Source organism: Danio aesculapii, chromosome 20, assembly GCF_903798145.1.
Source record: "Danio aesculapii chromosome 20, fDanAes4.1, whole genome shotgun sequence".
NCBI lineage: Eukaryota > Metazoa > Chordata > Actinopteri > Cypriniformes > Danionidae > Danio > Danio aesculapii.
In genome coordinates this window covers 35,627,244-35,640,624 of record NC_079454.1, presented here as the reverse complement: position 1 = coordinate 35,640,624, position 13,381 = coordinate 35,627,244, and the positions used below count along the sequence as shown (strand labels likewise).

Sequence of the window (13,381 nt, the reverse complement as noted above, 5' to 3'; positions counted from 1 at the left end):
TATATTGTTTAGCATCGATATCACAATGTGTGTATGTGCAGTAGTCACACTGCAGGATTGTATTATTTATTCAAGATGAAAACATAAAGATATTATTATTTTTTAAATTATTTATACAATCCATAAAGCACTATTTATTTATTTTTGATTGTTGTTTATTATAATTTACTCAGATGCACTGCTAAGAACAAGACTTGATCATTCCATTTGATCTAAATTAATGAAATCTTTCAAAAAATAAAGCTATTCAAATCGTCTGGTAAAAATGTATTCATATCGTATATGTGAATATGAATATATTTCGCAGCAAAACAAAATATCACAATGTCATATTTATTCAATATCCTGCAACCCTAGTTTAATGTCACATTTAATTTCTTTAAATAATGTTTATTGCATTATTTTCAGCTTTTTGTGATTAGATCTTAACATCTTTACAAAGGTTATAACCAGTGTTGGGGGTAACGCTTTACAAGTAACGCGAGTTATGTAATTAACAAATAAATAACGCATTACTTTAAAAAAATAAGTAATAATATTTGAGTAACTATTTTGAAAATGTAACGCAAGTTACTTTTTAGTCTAATTAATTAGCTTTTAAAAAATAAATTGCTGAATTAAAATTAAAGGAGTCACAATGAATCACGCAGTCAATGAGAGAATGTGTTCATTATTTTGAACGCATTGAAGAAGAGGAAAAGTAGATTGTCTCCATGGACAGTGATTTATTTAAGACAAAAAGTACAAATGTAGCAAACACATCGCTGTAAACCTTCAATAATATATTTATATGGCATGTAAAAAAAAGAAAGAAAAAAACAAGTTCTGTAAGAGATCAAAACTCAGCCAGGTAATAAAAAGTAACACAAAAGTAACTCAAAAGTAACGTAACGCATTACTTACTATAAAAAGTAACTTTGTAATGAAACTAGTTACTTTTTTGGGCAGTAACTTAATTTTATAATGCATTACCTTAAAAAGTAACTTTCCCTAACACTGGTTATTACAAACGTACAAATAATAATTTAGTGCTTAATAAGGCCGGTATATTAGCATTATCAGTTTAACATCTATAATAAAAACATCTTCCATTTACTGTTACTTTTTAATTTACATATCATATTTTATGGTGCAGATCAGACAACCACAGCTGTTGTGAATTATTTACCATAAATTGCACAGATCTTTTTTTACTGTGTAGACCAGCACCAAACTAGCATAAATCAGCATGCACCTGGTCTTTCCAACAGACACGTTACTTATAATCTTAGATAATTAATATATTATAAGAATGTGAGTAATGTAAAAACCCAAGAGAACACACACAAAAACTACTTGAGCCAAAGCTTTCAGGAAAATTGAAATACTGTAACATTGTGTTCTAGCTGGTAATTACTTTGAATGACGCATAATAAATGTAAGTGGTTCAGTATTAGGAAAAGCCCGTTGGAAAAAACCCAGTAGTTAATATAGGTCTGGAAAAAAAACCCACATTTTAATTAACAATAGCTTGCTTTGATCTTCCTAATCACGCCATTTCAGAGGCTGTTAAATAACATGGATTGGACGCAAAAATAAACACCAATCCTGATTTGTAATTAATCTCTAAATGTGCATAGTGATTGTATATATAAAAAACCATGTGTCCTGCATTTGTGCCCAAGAGGAAATGAAGCAGTTATTAATCTGAAGCGGCCAATATTCAAATCATAAAGAACCAAAATAACCCATCACCTGAGTCCCTCTCCCATAGATTTGCATACCGTTCAATACAGTAAGTCTGGAATTAGATATTATACAAAGACAAACAGAAACGCATCTTGCCGCTACAGAGGAACTCATCAGATTCTGTGCCACATCACATTACAGCAGCGGCTGAATCACAGAACCAGCTCCTGAATGAGCTGTGTGTGTGTGTTTTACCACCTCTGAGTAAAATTGAAGTCAGTTCCACGCAAGATATGCAATTATATGAGAGGGCTTATTCACCTCCGTGACGCAGAATGATTGCGAGCCTCTCTGGTCAATGTTGTTTCATTCCCTTCATCATTCCAGGGCAAAGTTTTATCGTTATATGAGGCGATGAAGAGCACTGAGCCATGCCCACATCTCTATGTTTTATGGGAAGCCCTTGGCAATAATTTTCAGTGATGACTATTAATACTAGAAGCTTAATTGATTTCACCAGAATAACCTAAAGACACGACTTAATGCAAGAAAATAAGAGGAATACAAAGCCTGTGGGTGAGAGAGAGAGAGAGAGAGAAAAAATATTAAAGAAAGTTTTAATCAAGGCTATAGAAAATCAAGGAAAAGAGCCTTCTCATATTTTGTACATTTATTTAACTAAATTAAATAGAAAAATAATCTAGTTTTGACGGGACTCTGAAATCGAGTTGAAATGCATCTCAGGATGACGACTGCAAGAGGAATAAGAAATTCTTCAGTCATTTTCATACTGCTATAGTTAGCCGAGAAGTCAAATAAAAAAATAATTGGTTGAGTTTTTTCCCCCTTGTATTATGTGGGAGTGACAGCCTGTTCAGACAGTCAAGGGATATTCTTGTGTTATCATGGAGGCTTCCTTATCTCTGTCTGACATTTAAGATAACTTTAGCAAAGCGTTAAAGAGTGACCTGTGTCAGTGGTTTTTTATCACTTTTAAAAAGTTGAAAAGATTTTTGTGAGGGATTTCAGTGCTTTTAACACCAAAATGCTATAAAATAACAGTTTAATCTCACATTTGAAGGGATAGTTCACCCAAAAATGAAAGTTTACTTACTATTTACTCACCCTCAAACCTTTATGTGGGTTTTTATTCTGTTGAACACAAAATAAGATATTTTGAAGGAAGCTGAAAACCTGTAACCATTGACTTCCATTGTATTTGTTTTTTACTACGTTGTAAAACCAAAAATAGTTAAGGTAACTCAAACTGTTTGAGGAAACCAATTGCAACAAACCATTTAAGTTCAAAAACTAATCCTAATGAGTACTGTGAACTTAATCCATTTGAGTAAATGAAGCAATTTGAGCACAGTAAAACTCAATAAGTTAAGGCAACTCAAACCATTTTAGGAAACCGATTGCTACAAACCATTTGAGTTAAACTAATCTATATGAGTACTGTGAACAAAACTCTTTTTTAAATAAGTTGAATAACTTACAGTAAATTTTGAGTTAACTACACTCATTTCATTTGATAAAGTTGACTGTTGGGTTTGTGTTCAACAAAATAAAGCACCTCATAAAGGTTTGTAACCAGTGCAGGGAGAGTAAATAATGCCAACATTTTAGGTTTTGGGTGAACTTCGCCTTTACCGTTGGATAACTCTGCTGAAAAAAACAGCTTAACCCAGGCTAAGCTGGTTGGCTGGTTTTAGTTGTTCAACCAGCTTGGTTTTAGAGGGGTTTTGGCCATTTCCAGGTTGGTTTCAGCCATTTCCAGCCTGGTCTTAGCTGGTCAGACTAATGACCAGCTAAAACTAGCTTGACCAGCCTGGTTTAAGCTGGACATGACTGGTTTTGGCTGGGCTACCAGCCTGGCTAGGCTGTTTGAGCTTGTTTTAGGTGGTCACCTGCCAGCCTGACCAGCTAAGACCAAGCTGGAAATGGCCAAAACCCCTCTAAAACCAGCTTAGGCTACTTTAAACGTTTTTTTTCCCAACTGGGAATTCTTGATTATGACAAGCTATATAGGGACACCGGTGTTAGTTTTCAAAAGAGAAAGAAAAAAAGCTTAAAACCAATAAAACAAACACAAGTAACACAAGTACACATTTTACATAAGTAACACAAAAAGTGTTCATTTTAACCCTGAGGAAATGCAACTGTTACATTATGTCCAGTGTGGGATGAATTGTCACAATGAAACATTGTATTAAACCGCATTTTGTAAGAGAGGGAACTGGAAGTGGCTTGTTTTGACCCCAAAAAATCTTAACATTTATAACAGATGTGACCTGATGTTTATTCTACACTTGATTAGACAACACAACGGAATTCATAAATGGTTCAATATTTAAAACGTGACGTGTCAAGTACCTGATATATCTATACTTGATTACACAACACAACATTTACCTACACTCATATTATAAATAGGTGCTGCTTGTCTGAATGAGGTTTTATTAACCAAGTAATAACAAAAAGTTAACTTACACTCTGAAATTTAAATAAATGTTTTAAACAAGTTTTGTAAAACATGAATGGACTAACTAACGTTAGGCTTGTCACTCGAAGTTGCGTAGATTTCGTCTCGGTTGAGGAAATGTATTAAATCATAAACGTATTAAAAACAGTAAACAAACGACATACTTTTACATTTTTAAAAAAGTAATAACGCCCTCTGTAAGATATTTATCAAAACGGCCATTGCTGAAAAGAGTTCCCAGCATTTCATTGGCCAGTTTTCGAATAGGTGATGATGTTCTCGTTTCTTATTGGTGAACGCGATCGACTGCGACTGCATTGACCAATAGAAACGCTGAACAGTACCCGACGCGCGAAGATCTGAAAAATACGGAAGTGTGATGACGGAAATACTGTTTGTGTTTGAGTTGTATTATGACTGCGCTTAGATCGCACGCTATAAATACGCGTTATTACACATATAAGTGGACAAGAAAACAAAGAAACTCTGACTGTGGCTGCGATTTAATCGGTAAGTTTATTCATATTATTGTTACAAATACAAAAAGCAGCAGAAGTGGAGAAGTCAAATTGGGGGATAACATGTCTTTGTTGTCTTAGCCCGTGTAAACCTACAACAAATTAAATTATTCAAATTTAGGATGAAATCTTATACATTATAATTACATATCATAGATTAAATTAAACATTTAGTAATAAAAAATAAACAATTTTACTCAATCTCATATCCAAATCTAGTACATCCAGACAAAAGGAGTTTATGCAAAGTGGTTTCTTAATTTTTTTCCACAGCTACATATACATATAAGTTTTTAAAAAGAAAAAAAAATTATATATATATTTCAAATTTTTGCCATGTTTTAAAGTATTGCAGTCATTTACATACTAAAACTAAATCTATGGAGGACAAAACCTGCAAAAACAATACATACATACATAAATACGCAAATAAATTAATAAATCCATAAATTCCTGCATAAATAAAACAATAAATGAATATGCAAATAAATGAATAATATATATATATATATATATATATATATATATATATATATATATATATATATATATATATATATATATATATATATATATATATATATTCACAAATTCCACAAACCACAAATTCCAAACTATAAATAGGGCAGTCAGATTACTAATTAAATAAATTACACAGATGTTGGGGGAATAAGAAAATGCTATTAAAATTTATTTATAGTTTTATTTATGCAGGAATTTGTGTATTTATTCATTCATTCATTCATTTGTGTATTTAATTATTTATTGTTTTTGCAGGTTTCGTCCTCCCTATAATCATTCGATTACATTAAATAATTATTAGTTGTAATGTAAAATTGTATATACTTGGAGCTGTTCTTTAAAACACTAGGTTTGGCTCATATGTCAGCAAAAATTGTAAATCATTTAAAATAAACTTGAATATGTTTAATTTCTTTCTTATATATTATTTGAATACAGGTCAGAATCAAATTGTATTTTTTATATAAATATGTATTTGTCACATTGAATAGTAAAGCAACAATATAGTATTGCACTTAGGCATGGAGCGATAACCGTTTTTAAGGTATACCACGGTTTGGAAAAGAAAAGGTTTTAAAACCGCCACAATTTTCTGCTATAGCATTCCTAAAATACGTGTAAGATTTTTTTTGGAATACATTTTTTTTGTTGTTTTTTTAGGTTGACAGTGTCTCCAGCAGAAAAGATATCCAAATATGTTGTTTTAAATTGTGAAGAAATCAGTGTTTTTGAAACAAAAGTCAGCAGAAGTCAATGATTTATTTTAATTATTCAGCCTGACATGTTCACTGTTCCAAAATATTATAAATCTTTCTCAAAATAAAATATTTTGTGTTCAAAGGGGAGAAAAAAGTTTTAGTTTTTTACTCAGACATTTAAAAAGGAGATATTTTAGAGCAGTAATCACAATACTGTAAAACCGTGATAGGTTATCATACCGTAAGAATCTTATACCGGCCCATGCCTAATTGCACCCATATTTAGTCATTTTATTTTTACAAAAGTTTTTAATGTAATAAAATGAAAAGTTTACTTTCATTTAATAAGTTTAGAAGTATATGAAACCCTTTTATTGAGTTTAATTTTATGCAGACACAAATATGGGGCATAAACATTATATATACACAAAAATAATTGAATAAAACTATTTTATAAGACTTGCTTGGCATGCAATATCAGAACCATGAAATAAAACAAAACTAACCAGCAAATTCTCATGCAGTAAACAACAGATCCTGCTACGATGGATGATATCTACACACTGCAGCAGGAAGTGGGCCGGGGAAGCTATGGAGTAGTCTTCAAGGGGCGCGTCACTGAGACTGGCTGGTGGGGCGCAAAGGGCGACACAGTAGCCATCAAACGCCTGCCATGCTGTAGCCCAGAGAGCATAGAGCTCTACCTGCAGGAACTATGGGCTATGAGAATCACAGCACGAAACCACCCCAATGTCATCGCTCTCTACAACTGCCTCTTACAGACCGGCCCTCGAACACTGCAGCCCCTCAGATCAAGCAGGCTGCCTTTGGATTTGGTGGAGAGTGCTCTCAAAGGGAGAGTTGTGGACAAAGACTCCAAAACCCAAACAAGGAATGCCTCCAGGTCAAAGAGGAGACTGATTTCCAAAGAGGAGGTTCCCAGGCGCTGCTTCGCGCTTTGGTTGGTGATGGAGTACTGCGAGGGTGGAGATTTAGGCCAGTATATTCTGTCCAGGCCGCCGGACGCTGAATGCAATAATGCTGTGGTTCGGCAGATCTGCAGTGCCATTGCATTTCTGCATGAGCATGGGATAGTGCACCGGGATCTAAAGCCAGATAATGTTCTCGTCTGTCTTACTAAAGAAGGACCAGTCATGAAGGTACAAACTGCATATGTTGGTATTTTATAGATTATGGTGTTACAAGCAGCTACTTCTAACAAACAGTAAAATCGGTTGCTCATGGCGTATTTGGAGTCAAGCTAAGTGCAATTGTCATGGGCTTGATTTGCATTTTCAAGCTTTCATGTTGCTTTTTGAAATAGCCCACTTATGGAGCAACATTTTCTTTTTGATATATATGCGTTTTTGTAGTCTGGAGGCTCCACTTATAGTTGTGATTATATAACAAAGCATACAAAAGTTCTTTCGAGCCAAATATTGGTGGTGCCCTTAACTTGTTCACAACTTACCGTGCATATGAATATTTTATAAGATAAAAGGGGGAGAGTAAATGACCATTTATGTTGTAATGCGTTTGGGTTATTGTCATTTGTATAGTGACAAAATGTGCCTGAACCCTTTGATCCATTTCTGTCAGTCATTACAAAGACAGGGTATGTCAGTCTCACAGCAAAAAGGTTAGCAAGAGAATCAGCTTGCATAAACAGTTTGAAATGTAGCCATGTTTCTGAAGTTTCAAATAATGAGGGTTTTTATACATTTCACTGCATTCAAAGACAGTCGATGTAGTGTGCTTTGAAGCGACTGATTCATTGCACTATAAATGTGTACTTTAATCCAGTCAAATATCGTCCATTCAATGCATAAATATGGATGGGAAGTTGCCTTGGGCTTATCTCGAATCTGCAGTTGTTATAAATTTGTGTTTTGTAGTTAACAAAAAAATCCCAATGTTTTCCAACAATCATTCTGAAGCTTTATTGTAGAAAAATTCTTACAGAATATTTTAATAATATTAGACTGTATTTTTTTCCAAGTGGAACCTACTTATACTGAAACAAAAAAACTGGTTTGAATGGTGGAACTGGTTTTGTAGATGTAATCATATACATTTTATATAATTAATATTTTTAAATGTAATATATTTAAATATTTTTAAATGCTGCATTAAATATACATATTTTCAGTTGCAGAGACAAAGAATAATGCATATAAATGTATTTGTAGACATGATTATTTAAATTCTTAGCAGGGTGTTTTCACATCTCTAGTCAGTAAAGTGGGTGAGTCCAGCTTTGTTTAGGTGGGACTGTTGAGTGCCGAAAGAGTGAAGGGTTTGCATGACAAAGGGAGTTTCAGTAGGAGCATGCGCTGATTTTCACTGAGGCAAAACAAACACAGACACAGGGGAGAAAGACAGTCACCACATTTACATGGACATTAGTACTCAAATTATTTGCCAAATTATTATTTTGTTGATTTTAAGCAGTTTGGCACTTTCACTTTCAAAGGGTGAATAAATTATGACTGAATTTTCATTTTCAGGTAAACTATTCATAAGTATGTTTCATGCCTCAGATCTGAAAGATGGCTCTAGTTATTAACAATGTGTTAATTACCTCCACATGTATTCCAGGTGGCAGACTTCGGCCTCAGTAAGATGGTGGACAATCCTACGGATGGTGTTCAGAGCAGACTGGCTCTGTCCTCTACGTGCGGCTCAGACTTCTACATGGCTCCAGAAGTTTGGGCAGGTCGTAGTTATACAGCCCAGGCTGACATCTTTTCACTGGGTGTGCTTTTCTGGGCTGTGCTGGAGAGAATCACTTTCTTAGAAGACGGCACCAATCAAGAACAGCTGGGTAAGTCGAGAGGGGAAAAATACTTTGGCTCATTTAGCATCACCCATTTAATGTTTTTAATGTCTTTGTTATTTAATCAATCTCGATCCATGATGCATGCATTTTTATGATTAAAACAAAATAGGAACTTGCATAGGCAGTTAAATGAGGTCTCATGATGGCGGATTAATATAAAACCCACCATACTGTGATTGTCACAGAAAAGGAACAGAAATAGGAATGGAAGAGGAAAGTTTTCAGAGCCTCACATCTCTTGCACTGGCAGACAGGTGGCTATTTTGGTTACCCCTCTCTCTAGTTACCATCATGCAGACCACTTTAGATTGGTGAGAAAGCTTTGTTGTTGAGTGCTTGACATAGCAGCCCATTAACTTAATGTGTAATAGCTGAGATAATGTAAAGTGGTCTGAGGACGCAGGTTTTGGATGGAGTGCATAAGCTATTCAGGCAGTCCTCAGTAATTACTGGAGCCCAACGATTTGCTTAACTGAGAGCAGGCAAACTAAAAGGTCAAATGTTGTAGCTTATTTATATAAGGGCAATTAGCATCCTTCCACCTATTAACCTCTCTGTATGGTGTGTTCGTCTTGGAGTTATGTGAATAAAAATGAATTTGTGCTAGGCATATTTCTTAAACCTAGAATGTACTTGGGATTGCACTCTAAACCCTTGCTAATTTTTTTCCCCCACATTTTCTGTCTGAGGTTTTCAAACACCTTCGAAAAGCTAAAAAGGGACTTTCACAGTTGGTAGTTACAAGAACTAGCCCAAAAACTAAATGTACCTCTCTAGTCAAAATTCTGGTCACAATCACAAAGTCACTAGAAGGCCAGCTGCATGCTACATCAAGTGTGCCATTTGACAAATATTTTGTGAATGCCACCAGGAAAAGGGTTATAGGTGCAGACACCTAGTGGTTGTACTAGGCATTGCACCTCTGGTTCAAAACATGCAAGAGCAGGTTGCCTAGATTGTCAACACCAACAAAGGCTGATTTAAATCGTATTCTAAATAAAAGTAAAATCACAAGATAGAGTTTTTGTCCTAACCAACATCTAAAATTTATATTTTAGAAACTTTAATTTCTTGCAGCTGAACAACAGAAAACTGTCAGTGATGCTTTATTCTGTGTTAAATGCTATTAATGTGAGTTTGACTGGCATTTTACTAGACATTTATTGCCATACTACTGAAAGCAGCAGCAGATAAACTGTTTGAAATTGAACTTTAGAACTGTGACTCAGTGCAAACCAACACATATCAGTGATTCAGCATCTACATTTAATAATGATAAAGAGGTTTAATATGTATTAATTAGATTATAAACCTTACCATTTCGTTGGACTGCAGTGAGTGCACATATATTCTGTGTTTCTGAATGGCCAATAACCACCTCATGTGGAACTCTGAATCTGCGTCTCATTTCGGAGTCTGCAGCTGTCTACCGGAGGACACATTTCGGTCACTGATACACACATTGAGAGCCTTCCTGTCTGAATGAATGAAATATGCTGTTTTCCACCAAGGCAACCAAGAGTGCTGAAATAAAATTGGCTAAACTGGCATTGGGTGGGTTAAATAACCAAATCAAAGACAGACTTTCCGGTGTTACGGTTTAACTGGTGACGGCACATAACACACATTTTCAAAGCAGAATATCATACTATCATCAATATAATACACTTCAGCAGTATTTTTTTTAGATAAACAAGAAGGTGCACTTAGCATCTTTCTTAAATATCTGCAAACATATTATGGTATTTTTACGCTTTAGAAGAGTCAAAAACGTACATACAGGTCCTTTAAAGTGCAAATGGTGGATAGTTCCTATAACTGTTCCTGTAAATGTCTGGTGCAAAAGCTCAAAGAAAAATATGTTTTTAATTACTCCCTGTCATGTAATTCCAAACATCTGGGAATTTCGATAGTATTCATAACACAAATTAACATATTTTAAATGAAATCCAAAATCTGCCTTATCCTCCATGGACAGCATCAGTCCTGACTCTTTCAGATTCCAGAAAAATACCAAATAAACATCCTCCAAACAATAAACATGTCTTTAGTCACAATAACACTTTTGTGCGCACTTAAAACAAAACTGCTTCATACAAATCTTTTTTCTCCTCAGTGTCAGTATAGGGCGCACGTTCATGGGAGTGCCGTGAGTAATTATGTAAAAAGAGTAATGGAGAAATAAAGTAATTAGTTTTGTTTTATGTGCACATAAATGTATTCGTGTTGCTTTCTAATATTTGGATTGAACCACTGAAGACGGATGTATGGATCCAAATTCCAGCTAAAAGTATTGCTTTCACGTACGGTTTACATCTTGCGCTCTGTGAATGCCCAGCATATGTAAAAAATGAGGTACACTTGTTTGAGCTATTCATTTGTGTATGTGTAAGTCAAAGTACATTTTGGGTTATACCCCAGTATACACATAAAACCAAAAATATACTTTAAAGAAATGAATTGACCTATTTTAGTCACAGGTTTTTAGTGTTGGAAATTCAAATGCAGTATTTGGGAGATCAAAGGCAACAACAGTGAAAGAAGGACGTGTTTCACCAAATGCTTGAAAATTGATTAAGCATAACATGTGTTTCCTGTTTATTGTGTGTAGGTGCATATGTGATGCGGGGCCGCTGGCTCTCCCCATTAGCTGAAGCTCTGTGTGAGAATCCAGACCTGCAGCTGATCATCCCTATGAGGACTCGACGAGCTCCTCCACTGCCCCCACCTCCAAACCCTTCAATGTGTGAGCTTCTGCTGGACATGCTGGATGTTGACCCAGACGCCCGGCCCACCGCAGACCAGCTAGAGGAGAGGGTCCAATGTGCTTTAAAGCTGGACTGATCTCAACGTTTTTTTTTTAAATTGTACACCACAAAACAGGGAAAAATCAACACCAGACTACTTACTACACTGAAAAACTTGAAGATAAAGCCAAGGGAACTTATCAAACAGGACCAACTGGGGTACTGTTCATTTGAAAACTGATACTTAAAAGAAATATGTGCTGAAATAGGATAAATATATGTTTAATGACATTAGCATATATATGTAGCTATGTGAATAAGAGAATGAACCGAGAATTTCCAATTGGAAAGAGTTTTAGTCCATTAGTTTCTCTGGATTTACTATTTATGTTTATGTGTTTGAGTAAAATGTAATGTTGGTTTCGTTCTACTTAAGACTTATTTTAAAAATAAATAATTTAGAACAATAAAAAATGTATAAAATAACACAAAGGGTGCCATGACTTCAGGTGTTTATATTTATTTTTAGAAAGTTAAGTAATCAGTGATTGTTGGAATAACCTTTTATTTATTTATTTTGACCAATAGGCATTTTCAAGGGGGCAGATGCTCTATATTACAAGATTCTTATTTGAAACATGTTATTAGAACAAAAACTTGTTTACATTTTACTTAGACTCATAGGTAGTACATTTTCAAGTGGTCTCTTAATTTTATCCATAGCTTTAGGACTGAACAACTGCAAATGTTACACTTTTGATATGCGTTTCACAGCTGCTTGTGACAGTGAATAAGTTCGTTAGTAAAATATTTTTGTTGTTTGTTTTTAATGATAAAACCAATTTATACAATTTTTCCTTTCACATAAACATGCTGGTTCCGTCATTTTAATTTGTAAATGTGAATTAATGTTACACATTTAAAGAATTATCAATATCACAGTTTTTTTAAACAATGCAGGCTAATTAGTATAAGAGGTGGGTAGAGTATCCAAAATCTATACTCAAGTAAAAGTACAAGTACTTGTGGAAATTTTTACTCAAGTAAAAGTAACACTCTTAAAAGTTACTTGAGTAAGACTAAAGAAATATCTGATGAAAAAAATTACTCAAGTAAATAGTTACTAGCTACTTTTATTTATGTATATATATTCATTCATTTTCAGCTTAATCCCTTTATTTAAAAAAGGGGTTCTTGCCCCACCAGCTTCCAGCCTATCACTGGGAAACACATACACTACAGACAATTTTAAGCTAACCCAATTCACCACCTTTACCATATTTTTGGATTTGTGGGGGAAACCAGAGCACCCAAGAACATGCGAACTCCACACAGAAATGCCAACTGACCCACCTGGGGTTCGAACCAGCGACCATCTTGCTGTGAGGTCCTTTAGTTATATGATAGTTACTATAAATAAGGTTCAAATTAGGATAATTTTGACACTTACCAATACGTGTTTTTTCAGGTTGGATCTGGAATTCTTGTAAATGTTGCGATGTCAGCTCGATGTACTGCATGGATCGCATTATGAAACTTAAGAGTGACAACTTAGACTGAAATTGAGGCCGCGGATGACCTGGTCTAAAAAACTCACTGCACAGAAAGCGTGACCGTCCTTCTTGAAACCGCAGAAGGCCTTGGCGTGACCGCAGTATAGACTCGCTCGTCTTCAGCCATCATACCAACATAAGCGCGCGCTCTAACCGAAAGCGGGAGACGTGCCTCACCTCTCGCGACACAGCGTCTCCAATGCGGCGACTCGCGATGGTTGCAAACAAGTCATGAATCATATTTATTATCATTTGAGACCAAATGTAGCGACGTAAGAGTAATACTTTTTCCTCTGATAATTTACTTAAGAGTGCACATCTTTAAATGTACTCAAAAAGTACACGTTACCC

At 34.9% G+C, this 13,381-nt stretch overlaps 1 protein-coding gene across 1 annotated transcript; it reads left to right on the top strand.

The window, feature by feature from the left end:
• The first annotated feature begins 4,527 nt into the window (after positions 1-4,527).
• On the top strand, positions 4,528-11,586 carry si:ch211-63o20.7 (Serine/threonine-protein kinase pdik1l-B-like). Its single transcript, XM_056481547.1, has 4 exons — positions 4,528-4,663; positions 6,416-7,051; positions 8,490-8,715; positions 11,342-11,586. The coding sequence occupies exons 2-4, from the start codon at positions 6,437-6,439 to the stop codon at positions 11,572-11,574; spliced, it is 1,074 nt and encodes a 357-aa protein (XP_056337522.1). The 5' UTR covers positions 4,528-4,663; positions 6,416-6,436; the 3' UTR covers positions 11,575-11,586.
• Positions 11,587-13,381: the final 1,795 nt, after the last annotated feature.